General features: G+C 42.6%; 2 protein-coding genes across 7 annotated transcripts in view; one reads left to right on the plus strand and one right to left on the minus strand.

Moving 5' to 3' along the window:
• The window catches only part of LOC134009512 (multiple PDZ domain protein), a 42,347-nt gene extending 31,128 nt beyond the window's left edge, over positions 1 to 11,219 (minus strand). For all 6 annotated transcript variants that reach the window (XM_062449006.1, XM_062449007.1, XM_062449003.1 and 3 more), the window contains exons 1-9: positions 11,074 to 11,219; positions 8,910 to 8,992; positions 7,242 to 7,408; positions 4,964 to 5,122; positions 4,207 to 4,346; positions 3,559 to 3,772; positions 2,738 to 2,866; positions 1,597 to 1,782; positions 894 to 996 (exon numbers count right to left, since the gene is read on the minus strand). In XM_062449006.1, coding sequence (XP_062304990.1) covers positions 894 to 996; positions 1,597 to 1,782; positions 2,738 to 2,866; positions 3,559 to 3,772; positions 4,207 to 4,346; positions 4,964 to 5,122; positions 7,242 to 7,408; positions 8,910 to 8,925 — 1,114 coding nt within the window. In that variant the 5' untranslated portion in view covers positions 8,926 to 8,992; positions 11,074 to 11,219. The remainder of the gene's footprint in view (positions 1 to 893; positions 997 to 1,596; positions 1,783 to 2,737; positions 2,867 to 3,558; positions 3,773 to 4,206; positions 4,347 to 4,963; positions 5,123 to 7,241; positions 7,409 to 8,909; positions 8,993 to 11,073) is intronic.
• Positions 11,220 to 16,607: 5,388 nt separating this feature from the next.
• Positions 16,608 to 25,151, plus strand: part of LOC134010125 (adhesion G protein-coupled receptor L3-like) — a 166,214-nt gene continuing 157,670 nt past the window's right edge. The window contains exon 1 of the mRNA XM_062449992.1: positions 16,608 to 17,163. The gene's annotated coding sequence lies outside the window, so the exon portion shown is untranslated. The remainder of the gene's footprint in view (positions 17,164 to 25,151) is intronic.

Here is a 25,151-nt window from a genome sequence, read left to right on the forward strand (position 1 = left end):
AACACACAATGGCAACAGGTGTGAAACCCAGAAATCAGCATCACATCTACAGGTTTATAAAAGTAAAGGAATAACAAAAATTAACTGCTATTGGATAAAATGGCAATGTGTCTATTAATCACAAGTACACATATAATCTAATACATTTACTGTCATTCTAAAAGTATGCTTTGAATACTCCCATAGTTTTTGCATGGATTAAAGTGTCTGATGAATGCAAGCTTACATTTTTCCAATCTATGTTCTATGATGTGTGGTGATGTGTTAATAATTATTACTAAATTATTCACTTGAATACTTGTGCAAATGAGCTGTGTCGTTTATTGTACATGATTGGTTAATATTTCTGTGGAATAAATTTAACTGTGTGGCTTTTCGATGGTTTCAAGACACAAAATGAGTCTGAACATGAGTAGCAGCAGGCCACCATGTCATAAGGGAAGACAGGAATCTGTCACATCAGTCCAAAGACATTGTGACAGGACGAGGGAGTGGAGGTCTTGAATGAGTTTCCCTTGGTCGAGACAGCATTTGCAAAGCTCTGTTAATGCACTGACATCCAAATGGTTTTAGACTAACCTTTGAAGTTGTCCAGAAAGTTCTAACAGAATTTTAAAACAACTACATATCCGCAAAGGTTCACACTTTTATTTCCAAACTATGGTACGTAAACAGGAATCTGTCATTATTGATCAAATGTCATTAACAGGCATTCTACCGGAAAGAAGATACCAAATGATAACACTTAAATAAATTATTCATATTGAGTCAACCTAATAATACTTGAACCAACCAACTTGAACCAATACCTGAACATTATCACCTCATTCAGGCTACTTAAAAATATCAAATGTCATAAACTGTCAGGTATAAATATCAACATGTTTTCTCACCAGAGTTCTTATCCCCCACATAGCCGGCGATGGTAATCCCCAAGCCCTGGGCGTTCTTGGTCAGCTCCACATCAAAAGCATCGTCCTCCTCTTCCTCATAGCCCTGCGGGGACACAAGTGAGTCGGTCACCAAGATGGCCGACGCTGACGAGACAAAAAGGAGTGCGAGTCTTTGGGGCCTCATTCCCCTCCTTCCACACACTGCTCCCAACACCTCGCCACATTCCACACCTACATTTCCTCCCCGTCAACCAAAGGTTCAGATGAGTAATGCGCGCATTAAATGCAAAGATATCACATGGGGGAGGTGTCAGCAGAGAAAGGAACACTAAGAGTTAGAGTCCTGGGGGTGATTCATATGTACATAGGGCTGGGGGGTTGATAACGAGAGGGAAAACACAGTTGTAAGCACTTAATGGATGCAGTCAGCAGAAAACAACGGCTCTCATGGGGGGCTGAGTCACAGAGTCTTCAGACTCGGAACTGAAGAACAAAGTCTGAGAGAAACCTCCTGGCTTCGGGAGCGAGGCAAAAACCACAGAAGAAGACGTCCGACATCTACGCCAGTCCAAACGCGTCCTCTAAAACGCAGAACGCCCTCTTATCTGCCCCCCCCCCCCCCCCGAAAAGTCCTCTCAAACATCTCCCGCTGGGCCCCTCGTAAGCTGTCCTCGGGACCGTCAGCGCCAAACCGTCGTCTCACCTGTTGCTCGGCGAGCGTGGGCAGCGCCACGGGCGCCGCCGGGTCGTCGGAGGGCCCCCTGGTGATGACCAGCTTCACCCGGTTGCCACACAGCCGCAGGACCTGGGCCACCTGCTCGCTGCCCATCCCCAGCAGCTCCGTGTCCCCGATCTTCAGGATGTGGTCCCCGCTGCGCAGGCGGCCGTCCTGGAGGTCGGGGGAGGGGGAACGTTACAGGAGGCGGACACGAGTGGGGGGGGGGGGGCACCTCACCCCCCGCCCCGCATCGCGAGTTTCACCAGAGGGCGATAGCCGTCAACGTCGAGGCTGTTGTGCGAGTCAGTGGTGGACTACGGTGATGCCAAGGAGATTTTAATCGAGGCCTTCCCACTAATCAGGCTTGGTTGTTCACTTGGTCACAAGCAACACACTTGCCTAAGGGCTGAATGGGATCTAATAGGGGTTTTAAAACCAATGCCGAAGTCAGTCATTTATCTGGCATTTTGAAAAAAGAAATAGCTGTGAAAATATAAAGTGTTTAAGCTCGCTATATAGCTATAGAGACCATATTTATATGACTATAATTATTGTTTTTTATTCCAGTAAGCCACTCCACCCCCACTGGGACTGCATTACTGGGATACTGCATTACCAATGTCTTTACCTGATGAAATTCCTTCCTAGCGCTAACATACACATACTACAGATGTACGCTTCTTATAGGTATGCATTATTTAGGCTCTCGCAGGTCTCTGTACAGCACCACATCTCTTTGACCAGATGCTGAGGTGAGCGGAGTATGGTGTTGGCCTGAGGTAAACAAAACTCTGTATCCACACACACACACACAGAGAGGCAAGAGGTACTGCTCTGATGAATATGTGGTTGACTTGAGCGCTGACTAGGCCCACCTAATTATTGGGTGCCGGCATCTCTAAGTGGCATCCTTTCTATTCTGAAAACCGACCAACCAGTGAGGAGGTAGATTCCTGTCACTCACGCACAACCATCTTGTTACTGCTTGTTAGGCTGTAATTTCACACCTACTGTGCAGACTCAACCAGAATAAAACAACAATTGAAAGAGAAAATAGAATGAAGAAAAAAGAAATAATAATAAACTCCTGATCTTCCCGATTACAGCGGCGAGTCCGGCAGCTTACCTGGTCAGCGATTCCTCCGGGCAGGATGGTTTTGACGATGACCCCGGTGGTCTTTCCTCCCACGATGCCGAACCCCAGGCCTGTGCCGTCGTTGACCAGTTCGATGGTCTCCACGTGTTGCCAGAAGGCCTGGGGGACACCAGACAGGGATAGGTGGCAAACAGGCACCGCTTAGGATGGGCACCAGGACTAATGGTGCATCAAAGGTGATTTGAGAGCACAGTGATAGCTAATGGATGTCATGCTGTGTGGAAAGGGGGTTTTGAGCAGTGTGGTGTGGATCTGGGTGGGTGTTCTTTGCGCGTGAGATAGGCAACCTGCTGGATTGGCCCTGTGTGTGTGTGTGTGTGTGTGTGACAGAGAGAGAGAGAGAGAGAGAGAGAGAGAGAGAGAGAGAGAGAGAGAGAGAGAGAGAGAAGAGAGAGAGAGAGAGAGAGAGAGAGAGAGAGAGAGAGAGAGAGAGAGAGAGAGAGAGAGAGAGAGAGAGAGAGTGTGCTCTGTCAGACCATCCATGCGTGATACTGCATCCCATGGGAGAGAGAGACACCATCACGATGGGGTAGCGAATCAGTGTGCGTCTGTATGATTGTGTTATTTGTTTGTGTGACAGTGTGTGTCTGTCTGTGTGTGTGTGTGTGTGTGTGTGTGTGTGCATGCAAGCGTGTGTGTACTCTCCCCACACTACAGTGAGCACACACAGGGAGCTCAACTTCAGACACCAGAAATACACAATTCCACACAAAGATAACTGGATTGGAATTGAATAACCACCTGCGTGTCTACACGTGTGTATGTATGTGTGTGTGTGTGGGGTTCCTCACGGCGCTAGAGTGAGCCGACAGGGTGCTGGCGGCCGAGGGGGTCCTGGACACCACGGGGCTGGCCAGCTGGGGGATGGGGCCCCTGGCCACGGTCAGCTGGACGCTGGCCGAGGCCCGCTGCAGGATGCCTATAGCCTGCTGGTGGGTCACCGTCAGGTCTAGGGGCTGGCCGTTGATGGCCAAGATCTGGTCCGCCTCCTTCAGCTTCCCGTCGCTGGGGAGGGGGGCAGGGGGAGGTGGGGGTTGGATAGGGGGTGGATGAAATGGAGGGGGAGGTGGTGGAAAAGTATGAAGAAGAGGTTTCTGTGGTTTGTTTAAATCCAAGAATGGCAGCTCTGAGTCAGTAAGAATGCCGTCATCTAATGTTTGGCTGTGGTTTGAATTCCGTAATCACAAATACGCCCTGTAATCTACGACCATTACATTACTACACATTACACAGTTTACAGATGTGTTCTTGCTAAACTGTTAGATAGTTACCAGATAGATATAGCTACATTATGATATGGTTACACTTTGCTCAGATACGTATAAAGGTTAAATACCTTGGATCCCAAATTCAATTCAAGTTAGTTCAGTTCGAGATCCAAGGTATTTCAAACCCCTTCTTGAGGACATTTTCCCCTCCTTTTCTCCACGCGTCCCTACCAGTGAGCCACGCTGCCAGGCTGGATCTCCTGGACAAAGATCCCCAGCTCTCCCCGGTTCTCACTCCTCAGGCCCACCACACTGAAACCCAGCCCCCCTGACACCGGCTTCAACAGCTCCATGTGGGTCACGTAGCGGCCCTGTCAGACACACACACACACACACGCAGACACACATGCAGACACACACACACACACGCAGACACACACGCAGACACACACACACACACACACACACACACGCAGACACACATGCAGACACACACAGACACATACAAGCATATATGCAAGCACAAACATGTACATAGTCATCCACGCATACACGCATACATCCGCACACACACACATCGACACACACACACACACACACAGTCAGTTTTCAGCCCCTCAAGGCAGCATCAAAGACATACTGCTTCAGAAGTCTATTTGAAGTCAGTCAAGTGAGTGGAGTGCGCAGAGTGTAGAGTACAACTTGTCTCTGAGTGTTTTCAGATATATAGTTTGTGTCAAACAAGACTTGCTAAGGGTAAATCCAGGGCTGATAGGGAAGATTCAGAATCTATAGTCTGGACATTCAGAAAAGATCTTCCTGTTAGAGGCAAATCTCGCAATGGAGTGCTTTGAAACATAATATAACAATAAACAAAAAACTAGTAACTTATTTTACTGTTGGCTCTGCAAGTGATGCTCAGACTGTGGTGGTTCTCAGACTATGTGTATGGCTCGCAGACATTTCCAGATCTTGGATTGGTTGATACCTGAGCCATGGAGCGAATGATGTGCTCAAACTCCTCGGGGGAAGGTTTTCCATTGATCTGCAGGACAGTGGAGACTTCTGGGTAAGCAAGATGGCCACCGTTGGGTTTGATTGTGTAGGGCTCGCTCAGCTCATTTCCAAGAGAGGATGGGACACCTCCCTGTTGTCACAAATAGAATATAATCAATAAATGAAGTCCTTCATCAAATCATGAAGGACTACATTTCTAATTTGGATCCAAAATGACAAAGGTTATTTCATTCAATTCTGAAGACAGTTGACATTGAGGAAAAAGTAGGACAGACGTCATATTTGCTTCAAACATCACTTTTCAAATATATCAACTCTGTAAACACGAACAAAGGGGCTAATTCATCTAATTCCTGAAATCTTGCATAAGTCGCAGACTAAAAGCGTTGAAGCAGGATAGCTCGTTATCCAACAGCGATTAGTTGGATCTATAGCAGTCTAATCCTGGAGAGATAATGGCTTCTAGCTGATGTTCCAACAATGATTGTGCTTCCAATGCAATATTTCCATCATGGCGGAACACATCGCCCGCCATCTGGATGCATTGATATGATACCAGTTTAATTGCAGCACTGACTCGGTTTGTGTGACTAATGAATTACATGAATTAGGCACTGTATAAAATTGTGGTTGGGGATCATATTTGCTGGGGGTGTTATGTTTATGATTAGTTTGAATGCGATCCAGGAGAATAGGCAATGCATGACAAACATTTAATAAACACTTCATTTAAAAATCTGGCCACTTTCAGATTGTCCTTTTGAACTTGCATTGAGATATAATCAGTAAGGCACACAAGTTCAGGGATTTGTGTTCCAAATTGTAACAAACACCTTCCAGTGAGCCATAAGTGGTTATGTTTAGCTTTTGTCAACAAAACCCAGTGGGTCCAGACTAGGTTAGCGTAGCGCTCAAGAAGCTGTCCTGTTCATAAGCTTTGTTAGCCTCAATGGCTAAGAGGATTAGAGTTCCAGTTTGGTTCTTGAACATTTGAGAAATTGTTTCTGCCCCACTTCACATAGCGGCGGCCTCCCCCTCTTCACAAAAAAGGCCTCGTCGCCATAGCGACGTGAGCCCTGCTAGGCCCTGTCACAGGGGCTACAGACAGAAGACTGACTACAGTCTGCCTATGGTCTCCCAAAAACAAACTGCATTTTTTCAATAGATTTGTTCCACCTTCGGTGGCCAGCAAATTTCCTGACATTGCAAAAAACTCTGTTCTGAACTTTGTTGCACACATTTTAAATGCTGTGACCTAATAAATGTAGGTCTTTGTGAGCTAATACTTGGTTATATCAAAATAGTTCTGACTCTTGAAAGATCTTCTTTGAACAAAGGAAAGTATACTCCCCATCCACACACACACACACACACAACTACACACACAAACGATATAACTGACACAAACAAACTATCACACCAACACACACACACACACACACATACTTCTCAATCACAAACTCCAGACGTCACCATGTCACATAGGAATGTGACGCTACTGAAATAAGGATAAGCACAGAAGATTCCAGCTGGTATTTTATCATCTGAAATTCCACCCGGCCCACCCCCCAAAAAAAAGGTTCCATCATCCTTGCCTCCCACTGCATAGCTAACATACCTTCCTTCTGTGTCTCAAGCACTCCCCAGCCCCTTCACACACATCCACTCTGACCCAAACGGCTCTGCTCGGGCTGAAGAATGCAACATTTTGCCGTGGGCCAGCATAAACCGAGAAGAATATCTGGTTCTGGCGGCCCGTGTCTGCTTATATAACCTTATTAAGTCTGCTGATATGAACCCTGACTGCAATATGATCATAACCATTCATGGTCTAGGAGAGGAGAGGGATAATCTAGGTTTGTCTGGACGGCAGCCCAAGTAGAGAATAATTCAATAAGATTCTACTAGAGACTACAGTAAGATGCAATTTCCTTGAAGGTCAAGGAGCAGAACTATCCTATGAGATTATTACAATTTCTGAAGGGGCACAGTCAGTGTTAAATATATGTACATGTACATTTATATCAAGCCAATTGTATCGAAGAAAGAAAGAATCTGAGATTTAGCTTTGAAAATAATCATTTCTATATTCACATAACAAAAACTTACAAAAATACGATCACCGCTTAGAACCAAAAAACAAAAACCGGGCTAGGTCAGGTTGGGATGATTGACACTTGTATTACAGAGACAGTATGCAGGCAAGGAGAGAAGGTGTAACCGACACGAGCAGAGAGGAGCTGTCCCACCTGGTCCTTGAGGTGCTGGACAGACTTCTGCAGGGCCAGGATCTGGTGGAACAGCGGGCTCTGGAGAACAGACTTGAGCAGGCTGAGTTTCTCCTCGGTGGGTACCTCCCCACGCTCCCTTAGCTTCGCCTGGAGCCGCTCCACCGCCTGCAAGGCACGCTGGGTATCTGCAAATCGTTGCATATTTCAGTGACAGCGTGGGCCGGCCAGTGGGGGGAGAGAGAGAGGGACAGAGGGTGAAAGAGAGGTTGAGACAGAGAGACAGAGAGAGGGTAAAAGAGAGAGAGCAAGAGAGAGAGAGACAGAGACAGAGAGAAAGAAAGGATGAGACAGCGAGAGAAAGAAAGAGAGACAAAGAGAAATTATAGTAGTACCACAGGATTTTTGGTAGGGATGGTGAGAAATAGGATTCTTATCACAATACATTCAATGACCAAGGTTGTTGTGATGCTCATTTATGCTTCCAGATAGGCTGACTTTGTTTATTTTGTTTTTTTTACTGTTTTTGATTTTGGAATGAAGTGATTTTGGAATATATTTTGTGGGCCAGGTTATAGACTGTTTTTGATCGATATTATCTTGGTATTATATGCCACATCAACACCCACAAGACTTAACATGTTTGCTAATTGTAAAAGTAGTATTGTAACAGATTTATGGATAGGTAGAGGGAGAAAGAGAGACAGTTAACAAAAGAAAGAAAGAAAGAGAGAGAGAGAGAGAGAGAGAGAGAGAGAGAGAGAGAGAGAGAGAGAGAGAGAGAGAGAGAGAGAGAGAGAGAGAGAGAGAGAGGGAAAAAAAGCTGAGGTAAACCGTGCGTTGCATTGCAATGAGGTTTAGCTAAGGTCGACCGCTGCTTAACAGAGCCTGGAATATCAGAATCATGCCGCTCTGGGCTTTTCAGCCAATGAGCAAAAATATCAAATCAAGGAGATGTTCTCTCTCAGAATAACAATGGTTCCACTTTAGCCTTTTAGCTCCATCAAGGAAACCGAAATAGGAAGCCCTCCCCCTGCCCAACTGTGTTTGCTTGCTAGACCTTACCTAAGCTCCACAGTCAAGCAACACAATCCTGCTTGCCTCTTCAGAGTGGCTTGTTAGTGAGGATGGGCTTGCTTCATCTGGATAAGGACGAGGCCATTTCTGAAGCTTGCAGACTGTGACTAACACCTAATAGGGCGTGCACAAGGTCCGAACATCTTTTTTTTGGGGATGCTCCAAGAAGCCCACTCTTTTTGAACAGAGGCTGTAAACAAGTCAACAGGAGGGTCCCTAAAGAGAACGGGGGTCTTTCAGGGTGACTTGAGCTGTGTGTCGATGAGGCACGAAGAATGAGGAATCTCATTAGAGTGTGTTTGCTTGCCTGATAGGCTGTCTCCGGAAGAAGCCTGTTTGTGATAGCTTCTTGCCCTTTTGTTATTGCTATAGGAAGGGGGGTAGGGCATTGAACTGGTACACTTTCAAATTGACCATCAGCTAGATTCAGTATTCATAGTAATGTTTGTATAATTTTAGGGGAAATGTATCACTTTTGCCATATATTTTAGATCTATGAGACTTAGGCATAGTTTTCAAATGTGAATGAAAAGGTCAACAACAACAAAATATCTGCAAAAGGCAAAAGTCTTTATATATTCGAAATCTAAATGTAACTGACTGATGACTTACCCATTGACTCAATCATCTTGTATCCTTCAGGCAAATGCAACGTGCCAGTTAATTGCGAGTGTTCGGATTCCCTTAGTCACAGCCTGTGAAATAGAAATACTGTATGTGTCACTTCCTTCAATGAACAAGGAAGCTAATGTTCCACCATGCTATGCAGAACCTTTGCGTAAATCATTGTATACTCACTTTTCCACAGTTTCCCCTCTAGTTCACTTTGACTTTAAAAAAAAGTGCTCTTAGCATATTTTGTAGCTTGCCATCTCTATTTACACAAAACAGTTGCCAGTGTCAAAGTCAGCAGACAAACCATACAACATTCTACCTTTATCTGAAACCCTTCCATCTCTAAATCACTTGTGACTAAATATAACAACAAGACTTGCTACTGTGTGTTGTACCGTAACATCTAAGCACCCTCCGGTCTGCAACCATATACACACCCTTAAAGCCCCCAGAAGCAAGCTCTGCATCATGAGTGGTAGGGCCTTTTCGTCTGCTGTGCCTAGGCTGTGGAATGCCCTCCCCGACTATCTTAGGGCCCCCCAGACAACAGAGGTTTTTAAAGTAAACCTAAAAGCATATCTTGAAAAAAAGTTTTTGACTAAATGTGTATTATAGGTTTTGCTTTTAATTATTTATTGACCTTGATCGTTTTTTAATTTTAATAATTGATTATATATGTGTATTACTATATGCTTTGTAGCACTCTGAGATTGTTTTAAATATAAAGTGCAATACAAATACAATTTATTATTATTATTAAGCTATTACTGGTCACATTCACATCAAGGTTGTTGGGTGCTTTTGTATTTGACTAATGCTCTTATTGAAGGATTAACATCTGTCCATTGCCATTCCTGGGACTCTTAATTGACTTTGGCACTGGCTATGTGATATGTTTGGCAGGCAATGGCATATTGTGCGTCGAGTAAAGACTGTGGTTGATATCTCCAGGTTTAATTGGAAAGCTTCCATTGTTTGACACAGCACGTTTCAGTAACAACTTCATGATGGATTCACAATTGAGAACATAGTTTCATGTATTGCTGATGGGGGTATATTTGTCGTTTCGAATTAGTCTGTATTGGAAACACAGATCAATATGGGCTCATTAGTCTTCTAATCTTATATTAAGCACATAACATATGTGTTGTTAGTGGCTGTGGATAAAATGTTAGTTTATTAATAAACACTGAGTTATAATTTTGTTGGCTTGGCACATTCATATCCATTCCAAAACATTGAGAAAGTCCCATAGGTTACAATAATTACCAGCACACTGTGCCTCACAAACACACTAGACTGCTGCCTTTGAAGGCGTGTTGCAAGGCAGAAGTGCAAACTTCATTACTCTCGTTCATTAGTTACAAATATATTTGGCAGAGACGTTTCTTGATAATTAGGGAAGCCAATTCTCTTCATAGGGTAGCCTATTGTTAAATATCAAGTACCAGGCAAACAACTAGCCATTGTCTCATTTATTATTATTATTTTGAATATCATATATAATTTATATCTAACATGGCAAAACAAAAATATATGAGGTCTCGATTTTTGTTGAATAAGTAGGCTATAGACAGGCTAGGCTACAGTCAACAGTGAGTTTGGCCATAATGGAGGTTAGGGACGGCTTTCCAGATAAACAATAGGATCCAGCGACCACATAACACAGAACTGTGATCAATTAACCATTATTGATCGCAGATTTGAAACATATAGAGTACCCATATAAGACGGCTTTCACGTTTATAAAAAAAAAGCTATCCTAAAGCTAGCTTTCAGAAAGGCACAGCTACAATCCGCTTTTCTCAACTCCTCCTACTCCATCTCATCCATGGGACGCTGAAGCAACAGGCTTCCGATGCTTTTAGAGAGGCGACGTTAAGTTTTATCATGTTTGAACAGGCTATGAGATTAACCACCGAAAAATGCATGTTCATGCTGAAATGTAGAATATTTAAATACAGAATGAATGATAAGGCACAAACAAGCCTGATTTACAAACACTTGCACGGGCCGACGTGACAGGCGCCTAGATGTAGCCAATTAGCAACATTGTAGCTTGGAAAACCGCACTCGGTGTTACATTTGTATCCGAAATAGTAAACTGCACTCCAACTATGAAGTGTATTACAAAGATAATTTGAAACATGTAGAAACTCACATATGCGTTGACCCTTATATCCTGCGGACACGGGACATATCCTTTCTCGTTCTTCTCCAGCTAACGGCGCACAGACTCTGGCTTAAAGATGGGGCGTCACGTAACCTGATCTTCTATAGACATTTTCAGCACTAGCGGCACCGAGTTGAACTGGGACCGCCTATATAGTGGACTGCCGGGGTTTATAGCGAGGTCACAAGCGCCGCTTGGTGGATACCATGACAATTAGGCCTGGAGTGCAGTCTGCTGGCTGTAAACTACAACTGAATCATCTCAAGTGTTGCTCTCTCCCTCTCAGTAGGCTACCAAGTGATTAAAGGACTTCAGTCATTCCCATAGCTTAATGATATTCAGAGAGAATTCAAGGGATGATCATTGACTTTCCTGTGACATTATGGCTACTGTTCCTGCCTTCTTGAGACGTAGGCTATTTGATCACATTGTTTGTTACATTGGTATGCCTGTGTAAGAGTTTGTAACGACGGTATCGCTAAATGTATTTAGGTTTGCTAATCAGGGAAAAAAATTGCAAGCCAATGTAAATAACTACAAAATAACACTGCTTAACGTGTAAGCTAACCAAACAGGGCCGATATAATTCATTGTGTTTTGTGGTCTATCAGTGTGGTGTGAAATAATTGAAAATGTTATGTCAGTAGTACATTTGCATATAATGTGCCCGATGTCATTGACGGTGCAAAACCCTTACTATGTGAAAATATCTCATTCATGAGAGGGGAGTTGCTTTGCTAAAGTACATCAATATTAACCTCTCCTAGTTACACACAACACACACATGCACGCAGACACACACACACACATCAGATCCAGGGAGAAGCCAAGTACCGCAGCCAGCGTGCATCAAGCGTCTGATGTTGAGCATGCAAATATGAGGCTGTATCATGTGCTCATGGATTTTGACTGAAGAAAACACCTTGAAAAAGGACACACTGTACTGATAAAATGAAGATCTTTTGTCTGCGTCCTGTTTATAGGATTATGTGCTCAATTCCAGGTCCCAATGTGCCAAGCTTATCAAATTGGATATGAGCGAGAGCTGTTACTCAAAGTTAAATGTATCAAATGCCCGCAGGGACAAAGTCTCTTTTTACCTTGCAAATAGCCTTGTGATTCAGTAGCATATCTGACTTGGGTTGTGCATCTGTATCCTTGAAATAATAGGCTACTGATGGCAGTTTCCTTTGACATCAATTTATGAATTAATAAAAAAATTACTTTTACAAATTGGCCTAGGCACGTCAAGGATTCACACACTAAAGACGGTCGTCGTCGGAGACTTGTGGACAGGGCTCTTAAGTTTTATCAAAAGTTTGGCCAGAGATTACCATATGTCAACGTTTGGGTACTTTATGCTATCCTGCAGACCGGGTGTGTTAAGTTATAGCGAGAGCAGTTATCCCTCAGCGTAAGAAATACAGCGTAAGAAATACAAGGTGTTGCGTGAGAGCGTGTGAATTGGTTAAAATGCGTGAGTCTCACGCGGCAAATGCGTGAGACTTGAGAGCCCTGCTAATGGAAAAGGTTTGCATCGTTTCACATGGTAGCCACATTTGACAATAAATCTTTTCTGTACAGTAGATTGTATTTTCTGTTGGACGTGTTTGAAAGTTAAACATTTCGTGTTGGTGCTTGAGTTGCGTTGATACCAGACAGCTTGTTGACACTTGTCAGTTCATCCGGTGATCCTCCACATTTTCCTGGTTAGTGAAATAAACTGTCCGAGAACCTGCAACTCAAAAGTAGTAAACTACTGTGTAACTGTTCGTGTCCAGAAAGAATATGAAACAAACTAAGATGTGGATGAGGAAGTTAATTGACCCTGAGCATCATGATGTGTAAAATATATGGAAAAGATACACCTCTTCATCGATAGTTATTAGTACTATGGAATGAGGCCCTCATAAAATTACTTTCAAGACCAATTGTATTTGGACCTCTGAAATATGCTACATTTATACACATGCATAATCTGTCCTGGTTTAACTGCACGTGACATTATGGTGCCCCGGCGTCAGCTAAACAAATCAGCAGAACATTCAAGGTGGAGTTCGACAAAATATGCTTATTGGCGTGTGGCAACTAAACTGGCGATGGTCTGGTAGCATACAACAATTGGTTAACAAAGGTAATCAATTGAGTCGCTAGAACAGTTACAGGTTTAAATCGAACTCATGTATGAATCATGACATTGGTCTAATGAAGTTGTAACGTAGTTAAACAACTAGCTAGACTGTCTGTAAAAACAGTTAGTGATAGCTTGTTAGGCTGGCTATCTTAAAACGGATCATAAAACTCCCAAATTTAGTTTCAGTGATAGTACCTACAGTATTGGCATTATCAAACTAATCATGAACAAACTCAAATTAAAGTGTTTTTGTTGTGTAATTATTCATTCATAAATAGTATGCTAACTAATGTGCTCATCTTAATTCATAATTGACATTTTCATTAGATCCATGATTGAAGATGATTATGACTGAACACAAAGTTAAAATAAATTAATAATAGTTTGGTGTCTGTATGTCACTGACATCCTTCCCGTTTTCTTATTTTCCATCTTTGGACAATGGACAGTCAGCTCCATGAAGGTTTACAGTTTTCATGGTCATCTGGTGGCAAGGCATGGCAGCAAAAACAAGGTAAACCAATCACTATTCCAACTTTTTAGAGGCAGCAGACTATCTCTTGACGGTTCTCACCAGTCAGCATGGGTTTACTAGTCATAATTGTTTTCATATCTATAAACGGTGTCTTTTTAAATAGTATTACTAAAATGTTTTGTAAGCTTTCAATCACAACCGAACATGTTCCAGTGTAAGGCATGTGCAAAAACGAAGAACATGGAAACATTTGCATTATGTTGAACATAAGACAAGCTTATTGAGGCACAAAAGCTCTCTCAACAGTACTGCATATTAAAGTGTCAACACTTTGGTGATGTAATAATTCCCCATCTTGCTTGCAAGAATAACTGGGACCTTCTCAGATTTTATTGGATTCACTTCACATAAAAACTTTCCCCCATAAGCCTTAATTTTCCTAAACAGCTTTACACTTGGCAAGTAGACTTTCAGAGCAGCATGTTGAATTTGTGCACAGCAGTTTAATGGTCTCATGTATTACTTTATGATGTTCAATTACTATGTCTCAGGTGCTTAACTGTCTGTGTTGAGTAAATCCATTGTTGGCAGCCGGATTTGGCAGTGACACACACAACATTATATATGTTGTCCAGAAACTCAATGACCATGTTTGCAAGTGACTGAAAATTGGATTGCACCTCTTCAATAGCATTTACAAAACTGAAGACAGACAGCCTGCTGTTTTCCGTTTTTTTCTTCTTCTGAAATACAGAATGTGAAGTGGAAACGCTTTTAGAGTCCATTCAAGAATGGAATTGAACAGCAAGCCTTCTGAATAGGAATTAAAGTCCATTCAGTAATTCCCTGAAGTCTGGTGCCACATGCAAGCTTCTTGTTCACCGAAGGTCCTATCACAAAAAGCAATTAATTGAGAAGCAATGAAAAACACAAACATTTCAAATCCAGGATTCTGGGGTATAGGAGCATAACAATAACACCTCATGGCCTGTCATCATTTTGACATTTTAGATGGTGCGTTAATCCCAGTGAAAACTCTGGAATGAGAGTAATAAAGATCCTATCACAGGTGTTGATATTTTGGCATTCCAGTCATTACTCTTGGAGTTTGGGCGGGAGGTAGTCATCACGCCATGTTGTCAACATTCTAGTCACGGCAGCAGGATATTACAAAGGATATAGGTTATCCATACAGATGCTCGCTAAGCTTGGCAGGCAGTGTACAGTAATGACATGAAGCTTTGGTCAGTGCTGTACCTGCAGAAATCCATTTACATTCGGGCAGTATGGCAAGCAGTGCCGCAGAGAGATAACACTTCATCTTGCTTCCCAAAAGCACCGATTGGAAAAAACCCTGACCTGCTTCAGGTTCAAGGTGTCCCTGAATGATTATGAGGAAAGTACTTCCTCAACAAAGTCAAAGTATGCAAAGGTTTAACGTAATGTTCAAAGCGATTCATTGATTGGTTGTCAGGCTAATAAAATGGAGAATTGATTTGATTTGAGAGAACCTAGATTACAGATTTGTTTTATTGAATTGTCTGTGTGTTATGATGATTCACGTAGGTTTGTTGACTTTGGTTGGTTAGTAGGTAAACTTTTATTTGTTCATGTTTCACCTCTTCCATTGTGAATTATGTTGAGTTTAAGATTCAAAGCCACTTTGAAGATTAGTATTATCATCCCACTGTTGAAAACTCATTATTGGTGGGTGTGACATGTCCCATTCCCATTTCTGCCAACCCCCCCCCCCCTCTTTTTAATATGATATGTAATGTATGTAATCCTTAGTTATTAAAAAAGCTGTCCCACCCATATTTGAAAACAAGATGTCCTTGCCCTGTGGCATCCATGAATTTGTGGAATGACATCACAAAAATAACATTATTTTCTTGTATTGGGAGGCTAGATAGTTCTTGGCCAGCAAAGTGTTATTCTACAGCACTTTTAAATAAATAAATACATTTTAAATAATTGTTACTCATGTCATGTAGGCTACACTACCATGCAATATAATAATATTATTGTATATTACACATCACATATCAACTCATAACACACAACCAGTATAAATAGTAAAACAGAATATACATAAAACATGAGAATAGGGATAAAATGCACTACACGGACACAAAGCACAATCATAAAAGCAAACACATTCCTTAGTATAAAGTCATCATTCTGAATTGCCCTAGAGGAACCAAAACATCAGGCTTCAGTTTGGGGATTTATTCCAGTATGCTGTGCAGTAAAACTTAACTCTTTACCTCTCTCTAGACACCAAACTAATTTCCAGATCTAGCCATCCTTGAACCTGTGTTGTCTGTTCCTCTTGAGCTTACTGGAGTTGTTAGGTACTGTTTTTTGTTTTTTTTAAATAGCTTTTAAAATAATTAAACAATTAGTGTTAAACCTACATTCTCCCCATGCACCAAAAGAAATACTCATGCAGTCAAATTGATAATTGCTGTGGTCTCTGACACATGAAAACATTAAGTTAATCATCTCACTTCTGCTATTAAACATGTTTATTTGTATATGAAGGAATTGTGCTGTCATGTGTCTTTTAGAAACACTGTGTTGGCTTTTTCAGTCACAATCAATATCTTGACATTTTCCTTTTTGTATTTACATTTCAATGTAAAGGGGTAACAAAGCTGCCAGTTCTTATTTAGGAAAATGTGACTTTCAATGAGAACTGAATACAGCCACCGCATTTTCAGCCATACTACCTGCAGAGAAGTTGCCTGACTTTGACTTAACAGTCACACACTGTAAGCATGCATTACAGCAGTTAGCCAATCGAGGGCGATGATGTTGGTGGCCCTTTGTCTCATGTTTACTGGTAGGGGGAGCCCGAGTATACGGTGTGAGAAGCAATCCAGATCCGAGTTTTTCTTCTCACCAGTCTCTCGCCTTCTACCTTGACTGGCCGTACCCGCATTTCTCCCAGGCAGTGCTGGAAATTGGTTTGTCATATTTGCAGAGCGGTCTGTAAGAAAAGCAAATACTTTTTTGTGATTTTTTGACTTTGGAGTTTCCCCAAACTTTCCTTAAATATCCTGGATACTCAACTGCGTTTTGCCTCTGGGCTCTTTGGACGTGATGTAGCAACTGCACAAGGAGACGCGTTGTGCCTGTGTAAAGGGACAGTCATCTGGATACCAAACACGGAGCCTGTTCTTTTCTCCTGCTATATCGTTAGAATACACGGATTCTAGCCATTCACGGCTCAACAACCGAGCGACTTTTCAAAAGAACATTTTAATTGGAGTTATGCGGAAACATTATTATGGTTCACGTTTCTTTCTCATCTGACTGTTTGAGGAGATAGGCAAATGCATGTCGCTCTGTGCGTAAGGACAAAATCAAGTGGATAAAGACAATTGTGCGAATTTTTTAACGACTTACACTTTCAATGGCAGGACTTGAAGGGTATCATCGCGTTTTTATTATCATCTAAGGCACGGTAAGAGCATATTGTCAAGGAAATGCACAGACATGCACTTCATCTATCCTTAATTTGTTTTTATATGCACTTCAATTCCCAATTTGCGACAGAGGTTGTGCCCAATTGAAGGTTGTGATAATAAGCTTTATGTAGACTTTCTCTTCATATATTTTACCTATTTTTACACATTTGTAACCGAACTGTCTTTGATATCGAAACTCATGGTGTCTGTTGAGGTGATTAATGAGAGACCTTTCATTAAAGGTTGGTTTATAAGACAAGCTCATCTCTTTTCAACAACCAACGCAGTTGAGGCAGAGCAGTATGGAATGCATGGATGTTAATCCATGGATTTATGGAAAATATGTCCGCAATCGTTTTTCCATTCATTCTTTCGAGCGTGTTGAAATGATGCGCATCGGAAAAAATTGTGGTTTATGCGCAATGAGAAGTTTAATGGATAAATGCGTTGCGGTGAATGAAGTTGCGCTTGCCTTTCAAAAATCACAATCCCCTAATAATTTACGTATGCTAATGTTTTAATGAACGGATACACCCCCCCTCCTCCACACACACACACAGACCTGAACATCATCTTAGGTGGTATAACTGAAATCTCTGTAGGGATGTGGCTTTCCTGAGTGCCATCAGTGAGGTTGAAACGGAAAAGTGACGCAGTAACGTCGGTCGATGTGCTTCGGACAGGACGGAACGGATGGACTGATTAGCAGCACGTATTATGTTGTGGTGGGACATTGAACTGATAACAAATCACAAATGTATGATTTAGGATTGTGTTATACGACACTGTCGTTACTACTACACCCCCTCGTAAGATGACACACTTTGTGTGCAATTGTGCGCTAAGGCTGTCTTTATGTAGGGCTGTCTACTTACAACTTTATATTACTGTATAATCTGTCTACAAATATATATTTGTCTAGCAACTTAAATATAATATATATCAGCTTGTTTAATGGAATGGTGTACTATGAAATTCACTGACATACCAAGACACGTAGGTGGTTCTTTGTACACGGGGAGGCAGTAGGTAAGCCATTATCTGGGGGTTAGCAGGTACGATTTAGAGTAAATCAGAGTGGAAGAGATAAGAATATGAATTAGAATAAAGGTGTTCTCGTGTGTGCACCCACAAGCATTGACATTTCTTCTGTTTTTATGGGTATCATTATTTGTATTTTCTCTATGCCAGAGACCGTTAGAGAGGGATTTAACCATTTATCTGTTTTTACTCTTTGGTAGGCTACACATGTATAGCCTTTACTTGATCCCACATACCAGGAAAAGACAGCACAGACAGATTACTCTTTTTAATTGATGTTTTTATGTAAGAGTTAGAAATATATTCTGTTTGTAAAAATGTACCGTTTGTCAGGTGTTTATGTAACACTTATTTGATCAAGGACACTTAGTCACAGTATCTGACATAATATGATGTGTTGTCAAGCAGAAGACAGCTGATTAAAACAGTCTGGCCAGTGCACATGAACAAAAACACACACACAAAACACAGACACACACACACACCTTGACTGTAGAGGGAAGATGAGAAGACATGGTTTGCTCTAATTGGTTGTCAATCTGTAGTTTGTTCACAATGTACCCTGTCCATCCTGGTCCGATTACAGCTTCTTCTCTATATCTGTTGTACTATTTATTAGCTGTCTCTTGGAGGAGAAAAATACATTTAGTCTGTTTCCAGAAATACTAACCCCCCATACCTTACTGGTAGGATAGTTGTGCATTGTGCTTCAGCTGTAAAACGCAGTCAATTGATTGAAGGTAGATCAATTCTGGCAGTAGATAGAGCTGTTTTAATTATGAACCGAAAAGCGGAAGCCCATGAAATGGAGAGGGATGGAGAATGCATGGCTGGGTAGCGGGTGCCTCTCAGCGTGTGTGAACAGGCCTACCTGAACCATCTGCCGTGTGAAACCCTAAGGTCACCGCTGCTGTCATCCACTCCGTTGATGGTCAGCCTGTATCCGAAAAGCATGTCTGGCCTCTCAGTTCGCCACGCAGCTGAACGCGGCATTAGGACACATTTTTGAACATTTCCTTTCTTTACACTCAGAAAAAACTACAGGTTAGAGCACTACAGTTTCTTTCGGCATTCTGCATTGTCATTAACAAAAACTGCACTGAAATCATACCAGTTGACAATTCTTTTGGTGCAGCAATGCAAAAGAGAAACAGTGAAGAAAGAGCTGGTATAGCAATGTGGTCCCGCCCAGTCCACTTAACAGGAAGAGCTCCAACTGAGAAGGAAAGACTATTGAACAGTTGCTGTGCACAGGGCGTACTCCAGACTGCCTCCCTGCTCCCTCTCCTCCTGTTTCCCTCGGTGAAGCACAGACAAGCTGAACAACTTTATCTCCCTGCTCCTTTTCATCCGTATTGCGTTGTCAATCTCGAAAATGAATTCGCATTGTGTTGTTGTCACTTCAGTTTCTCCTCTTCTCTTCGCTTTAGAAGCTAGCGCCTATCTCTGAGGAAGCCTTACCAAAAGAAAACAAAAAAACATCTTAAAGATAATTTTTTTTCCCCTCTTCAGAGGGGATAGAGAGAAGAGTCAACTAGGTTAACCCTTTTGACATGTATGGATTCCAACAGCTTGCTACACTCTTGAGACTGATGAATATATGTTTATTCTTCAGTGTTTCTCTCGAGGGTCCCTGTCTGTGTTTATATTACTCTCATGATTTAAGGCATATTCTATACAGCGGCCCACATTTCCCACTAATGGCGTCGATTTATAATAATATGGGTTAATTTGGTGCCCTTGATGAAAGCCATAGTTTCGCTGTAACCAATCCTGACTGCTTCCATATGGGCCATTGTGTTGCGCGTCAAAAACTCTACTTCTGTGTGTGTGTGTCAGTCAGTTTTCAATTCAACCAATTCCATTTGCTTGATTTGATTTTAGATTTATACATCACTGCATGGCTTTTGAAATGAAGTTGTACTTCATGGTAGAGGACCAGACGTGAGGTCTTCAGTCCTCTTCATCATGTTACGTTCATGGAATAGGACTCGATGGATCTTCTGATATACAGTAGGTTAAGTAAAAGACAACTTTTACTGCAGAGGCTGATCTATTGAATTGAATTAAACCACCATTAGAAATCCTGTTGCTTTGACTAACTTGAGATGCACATTTACCATTTGGGATTTATGTATAGGCCAATGTATTGTAAGGACAGTGTATACGTTTTGTACGTCGCTTTGGATTACATCATCTTCTAAATGAATAAAATGTTAAATGTCAGAGTGATAGTTAACCTACTACATATATGTTTAGTCTCTCTCTCACATACACTCATATACACACACACACACACACACACACACACACACACAAACACACACACACGCACAAACACACTAAGCTCTCTGTTGTCTCGCTTCTTAGAAGTAGTTTGTGGCCTGAAGGTGCAAGGTTGACGTGATTCCTCTGAGCAGACGTCTATAAACAGTATTAATAGAGGCTTTCGACACATGACATGTCACACGGTCAGTGAATGTAGCTAATGGACGACAATGAGTGGGTTGACTGGAATACAACGTGACCAAACGAATACCTCCACAATCCCTTTATCCTGTACTCTGCATGCTTAATGGATAGGTATGTAGTGTGGTGTAGGATCTGGACTCAACACTAATTGTTCAGGTGCACACTGCCGGCAAATAATTGTGTTCGTCTGTGAAATTCATATTCATTTAACGCTTGTGTGTACCGTCATCTGCTCTGGCATCAGAAGTCATTTGTTCAGTGTGGCTGTGCACCCTCTGCCTCCTGCCTCTGTGTTTTTCGCTTTAATGAGGGGAATTAATTTCTTTATGGAAGCTCGGGAAACAATTACAGGAAGGGAGGCGAAGCCAGGAGCACCTGGCGAGGGAGGTCTCTTTTTCCCGCACTCCTTTCCAGTGCTGTGCTGACAGCACAGAATAACCGTCGGGTTACGCCAAATACCATGCCCTTTTCCAGTTTTTTTCTCTCTCTCTCGCCAATTTGGTCCCATCTGAAGTCACTGTTGAGACTGATTTGCTGGTTTTCCGGTGGCTTTAAAGGATCTATTTTTGTGATTGATGGTTGTGGCTTGTCAAAGGTTTGGATTGTGGGTTGGTTGCTGCTGGTTTGTAGCCTTGTGCTATTCATCTGAAAAGGCAATGCTGGTCTTTCAATGTGCGTGGAGCTAGGCTTTCTTAACACGGAAACTGTGCAGACAATGTACAGGACGTAGGGAATGACTCATAAATCTAGGACAGGTATGGCTCATCAAGGTGCCATTGACTGTACAGATAACTGCTTTGACACCAGTCACATGGACATAGACACACACACACAGAACCACGCGAGGCAGAAACCCGCTTTCTGCTCCCCCTGGCCTTGCTCTCTGAGGGTTCCTCAGGACAGGACCGATCATGCTGTGGAGGGGAGACGGGTCGGCTTGTGGAGCCCTCGCTCTCTCTGGCAGCAACGTGTCAGAAGAAGAAAAGAAAACAGAAAGATGATAAGCCGGGACCTGTCCGAGAGAAAGGTCCTCAAGGTGCAGACCTCTCAACGCCTCCGGTGGCCTGTTACACAAAGAGCCACGGTCGAGGAGAGGCTGTGGCGCGGGGCTTTCACATACCCGTCAACACAGCGGCCCAGCAGAAAATGGGTTTGTGTTGAAGTGTCAAGAGCGCGGGTGGGGGCTGGGATAGAGGGAGGCTGGTGTGGATTCATCCCCGATTGACATGTTTAAAAGGGGGAGGGGGGAGGTTAGGGGGCGCAGACAATTGGTTGCTCAACACTATGGCTTTGAATAGGGCGACCTCGAAATGTTCAAGGGCTACGAGGCCTAAAGCAAAATGTTGGACCCAACGCAATAAAACCCACAGAGCCATTAAGGCTGAAGTGTGCTTTTAGAAAATGACACAAGTCTTGTTTGACTGCCATAACCACAGCTCTGTATCAAAAGCTCGCAATTAGGCGACGAGTCTTCTCTGCCACAAGGCAGAGAAGACTTGTCGGAGTGGGGCATACCGTATTGTGGTGCCAGCTAAGTGCTTGTGCATTAGTGTTTTCCATGCACACAGGGCAAGACAACACAAGAAAAATACTTCCAAGGTTTATGGGAGTGAAAGACCCAAGTCCACGCTATTTACCCCTTCGACTTGTGTGCGTTTTCTTCGACGTCTCGCGCCGTCGCGCCACAATGGAGGTGAACGGTGTGGCGTGTGGCTATGACAAGAATGCGGGTCGAGGGCCATTGGGAGGAGGAGAGAGGACGACACGGTCTCCCTGCAGCCTCTCTCATTTGCCATCCCTCCCTTTTGTCTCCTCTAACAACCCCATTCTTTATCCCTGTAATGACGGGGATTATCACATTAATTCCAGCTCCTTTCTTCCTCACCCGGTTTTCCCCCCCCGAATGAGGTTGTCGGGGAGGCTAGCAGCCATGGTGGGACCACTAGTCAGATGGGGCGCGGAATCGTTGGCCGATTCTGTGCACGTCGGAAGAGTCAGATGTGGTGTTTTCACCAAAAAGAGGAGTGAGGTCATGGAAACTTCTCCGTCTCTCTCTCTGGCTCTATCGGTCTCTCTTTCTCCCCCTCCCCCCCCTCTCTCTCTCTCTCTCTCTCTCTCTCTCTCTCTCTCTCTCTCTCTCTCTCTCTCTCTCTCTCTCTCTCTCTCTCTCTCTCTCTCTCTCTCATAGACTTGTCAAGCTTAGAATGTGCTGAAATAGTATGAAGGGTCGGAGACGCCCCTCTCCTCCCCTTCCTGTCTCCCCACCCCTTCCACTCTGGAAAAGTAGGGTGTGTGACCATTGCTGACCATAAAATAACCTTAAATCAGCTTGGGGCCTCATTGATTAGATGGCTCCAATGAGACGACTACCGTTGCAGTTGGGCAAGACGGGAAACAATACACATAAAAAAAGCTTTGGCGGCCATGTTTCCCGAGTTCTGCCACGTCACATTAATTCTAGTAATTTATGCATTCAATTTGAATAAAAGCCTGCGAGGGCGCCGTGTTGGAGGGGCTGGAGAGCTCAACGGTGTGCACCGGGATGACCAATGACACTTTTCCCTCACAGTCCAAATTCTTTGGGACTTGTAGACTTTCTTTTAGTGTGCACTTTTGATAATCTGCCACCTTCCTAGCACCCTCAATTTGCCACTTAGTTAACTTGTCCCTAGGGGGTCAGAACACTTAGACACAGAACACTGGTACAATTTACTGCTCAATATGCAGGCAGATAGCTCAGAAAGGTCTGTGAGTTGAATGTGTTATTTGCCTTATTATTCTATTAGAGAGTGTAGGGATGGGCATGAATTCTCAAAGATTAAAAAAGAAATGGAATTAAGAAGTACTCTTTTCTCCAATACAAAAGCCACGTTTGGAAATCTCTGTCTCAGTCATTATCAACTAACATACATTTTTAAAAGGTATTCAATGATTTATCTATTGTTATAGCCAGGTCCTAAAATGGCTTTTGTATTAATGGAATTGAGTGACCTTTGTTAAACTTGCATTGATTTGTATGGAAATAATTGTAATCAATCACACTTGTTTCATGCATTCAGCATAGATGGATCCAAGTTAATTGCTTCTAAAATGTGAACACACATTGCTAAGAGGCACACTCATATCTGGTTATGTTTCTCAACCTAACTGAACCTGCATCATCGGTTACCTGCAGTCAAATGTCTCCTTGTTGAGACGGGTGCACTAATAGCTGTTTAGTTATACCTCCCATAGCAAACAGAAGTTTAAAAAGTACTATTTTGTAACTATATGAAACGTGACCAATGCATGTGTGAGCCAGACACATGTTAAATCATTTAAATGTCGGCATCAGTGCAGATATTGCATGAAATGCCGATTTAGCGTTTCGAGCGGCCCAAGCTACTCTTATGACCCTCCTGGTGTTGTTAAAAGGCGTCCAAAAGCTATCAAACTGACACAGAGAGAGTGAGCCCTAGTACATCAACCTCCTTTTACAACTCTGTAAAGTGTGATGCATTTGTCTACATGCATTTTACAGTTTTTTATTTTTTTATTTTTTTATTTTAACCAAGGGAAGATTGATATTGTGGCTCTTCTGTGTTTTGAGGGGTTTCTGAAAAGGCCAAGCAGGAGCCCCTGAAACAAAAGACGCAGTGCTTCACTGCAGCGGATGCCTGGAAGAAGTTCATTTATGGCCTGTTAGGGAGGAAGGTTTGGGATTGAATCGTTAATGAGCACAAGCCACCACAGTCCGCATACCGATGACTTGGAACTGACGATTCATGTTCACATTCGCCCAAACCGTTTAGACACCCCCATCTGGCCACCAATTGTCCGCCAAAGACCAGAAAGATGATTTATTTTTCAGAAACTGCGCTTTAAATGTTTTACCATTTCTGTCCCAAATCCCAATCCCAAGGGACTAACTCTTGCTGAAGAAACAACAGTGTTGTCCATCATTGTTATGGTGCTCAAAAGATAAATGCCATTGACTGCGAAAGACCAAATGGTTAAATGGTCAAAGTTTATAGACAGTGAATTCACCCTTCAATACATTTAGTACATTAAATTCGACTTAGAGGAATGATGTAATCTACAGTCTTTTATTATGTTTAATTTTGATGTTGAATTTAGGTCAAGCAGAAGCTAAACTGTGTTTTTGGGAGTTCATTTTAAATGTTTGTCTAGGGCAAGGCAAGGCTTGGACATCTTGAAAAGCAATTCAGCCTTGTTTGCTTTTAGGCCAACCAGCTCCTGAAATTTCCTGAAAGATACAAACCAAACCAAATTCAAATAAATACACATTTTGAGCGTGAAGGACATGAGTATGTTCTCATGCTGTAGACTGAAAGTCCCGGGAAGTCACTGATTTGAAAGTTCCTAATGATAATTGATGTTTGGATCCAGCCCACTCCTACTGAAATTTGAAAACACTATGTTTTGCAACCTCTTGCCAAGGCCTCCTTTTGAATATGCTGATTACATTTTT

This window comes from Osmerus eperlanus, chromosome 23 (assembly GCF_963692335.1).
Source record: "Osmerus eperlanus chromosome 23, fOsmEpe2.1, whole genome shotgun sequence".
NCBI lineage: Eukaryota > Metazoa > Chordata > Actinopteri > Osmeriformes > Osmeridae > Osmerus > Osmerus eperlanus.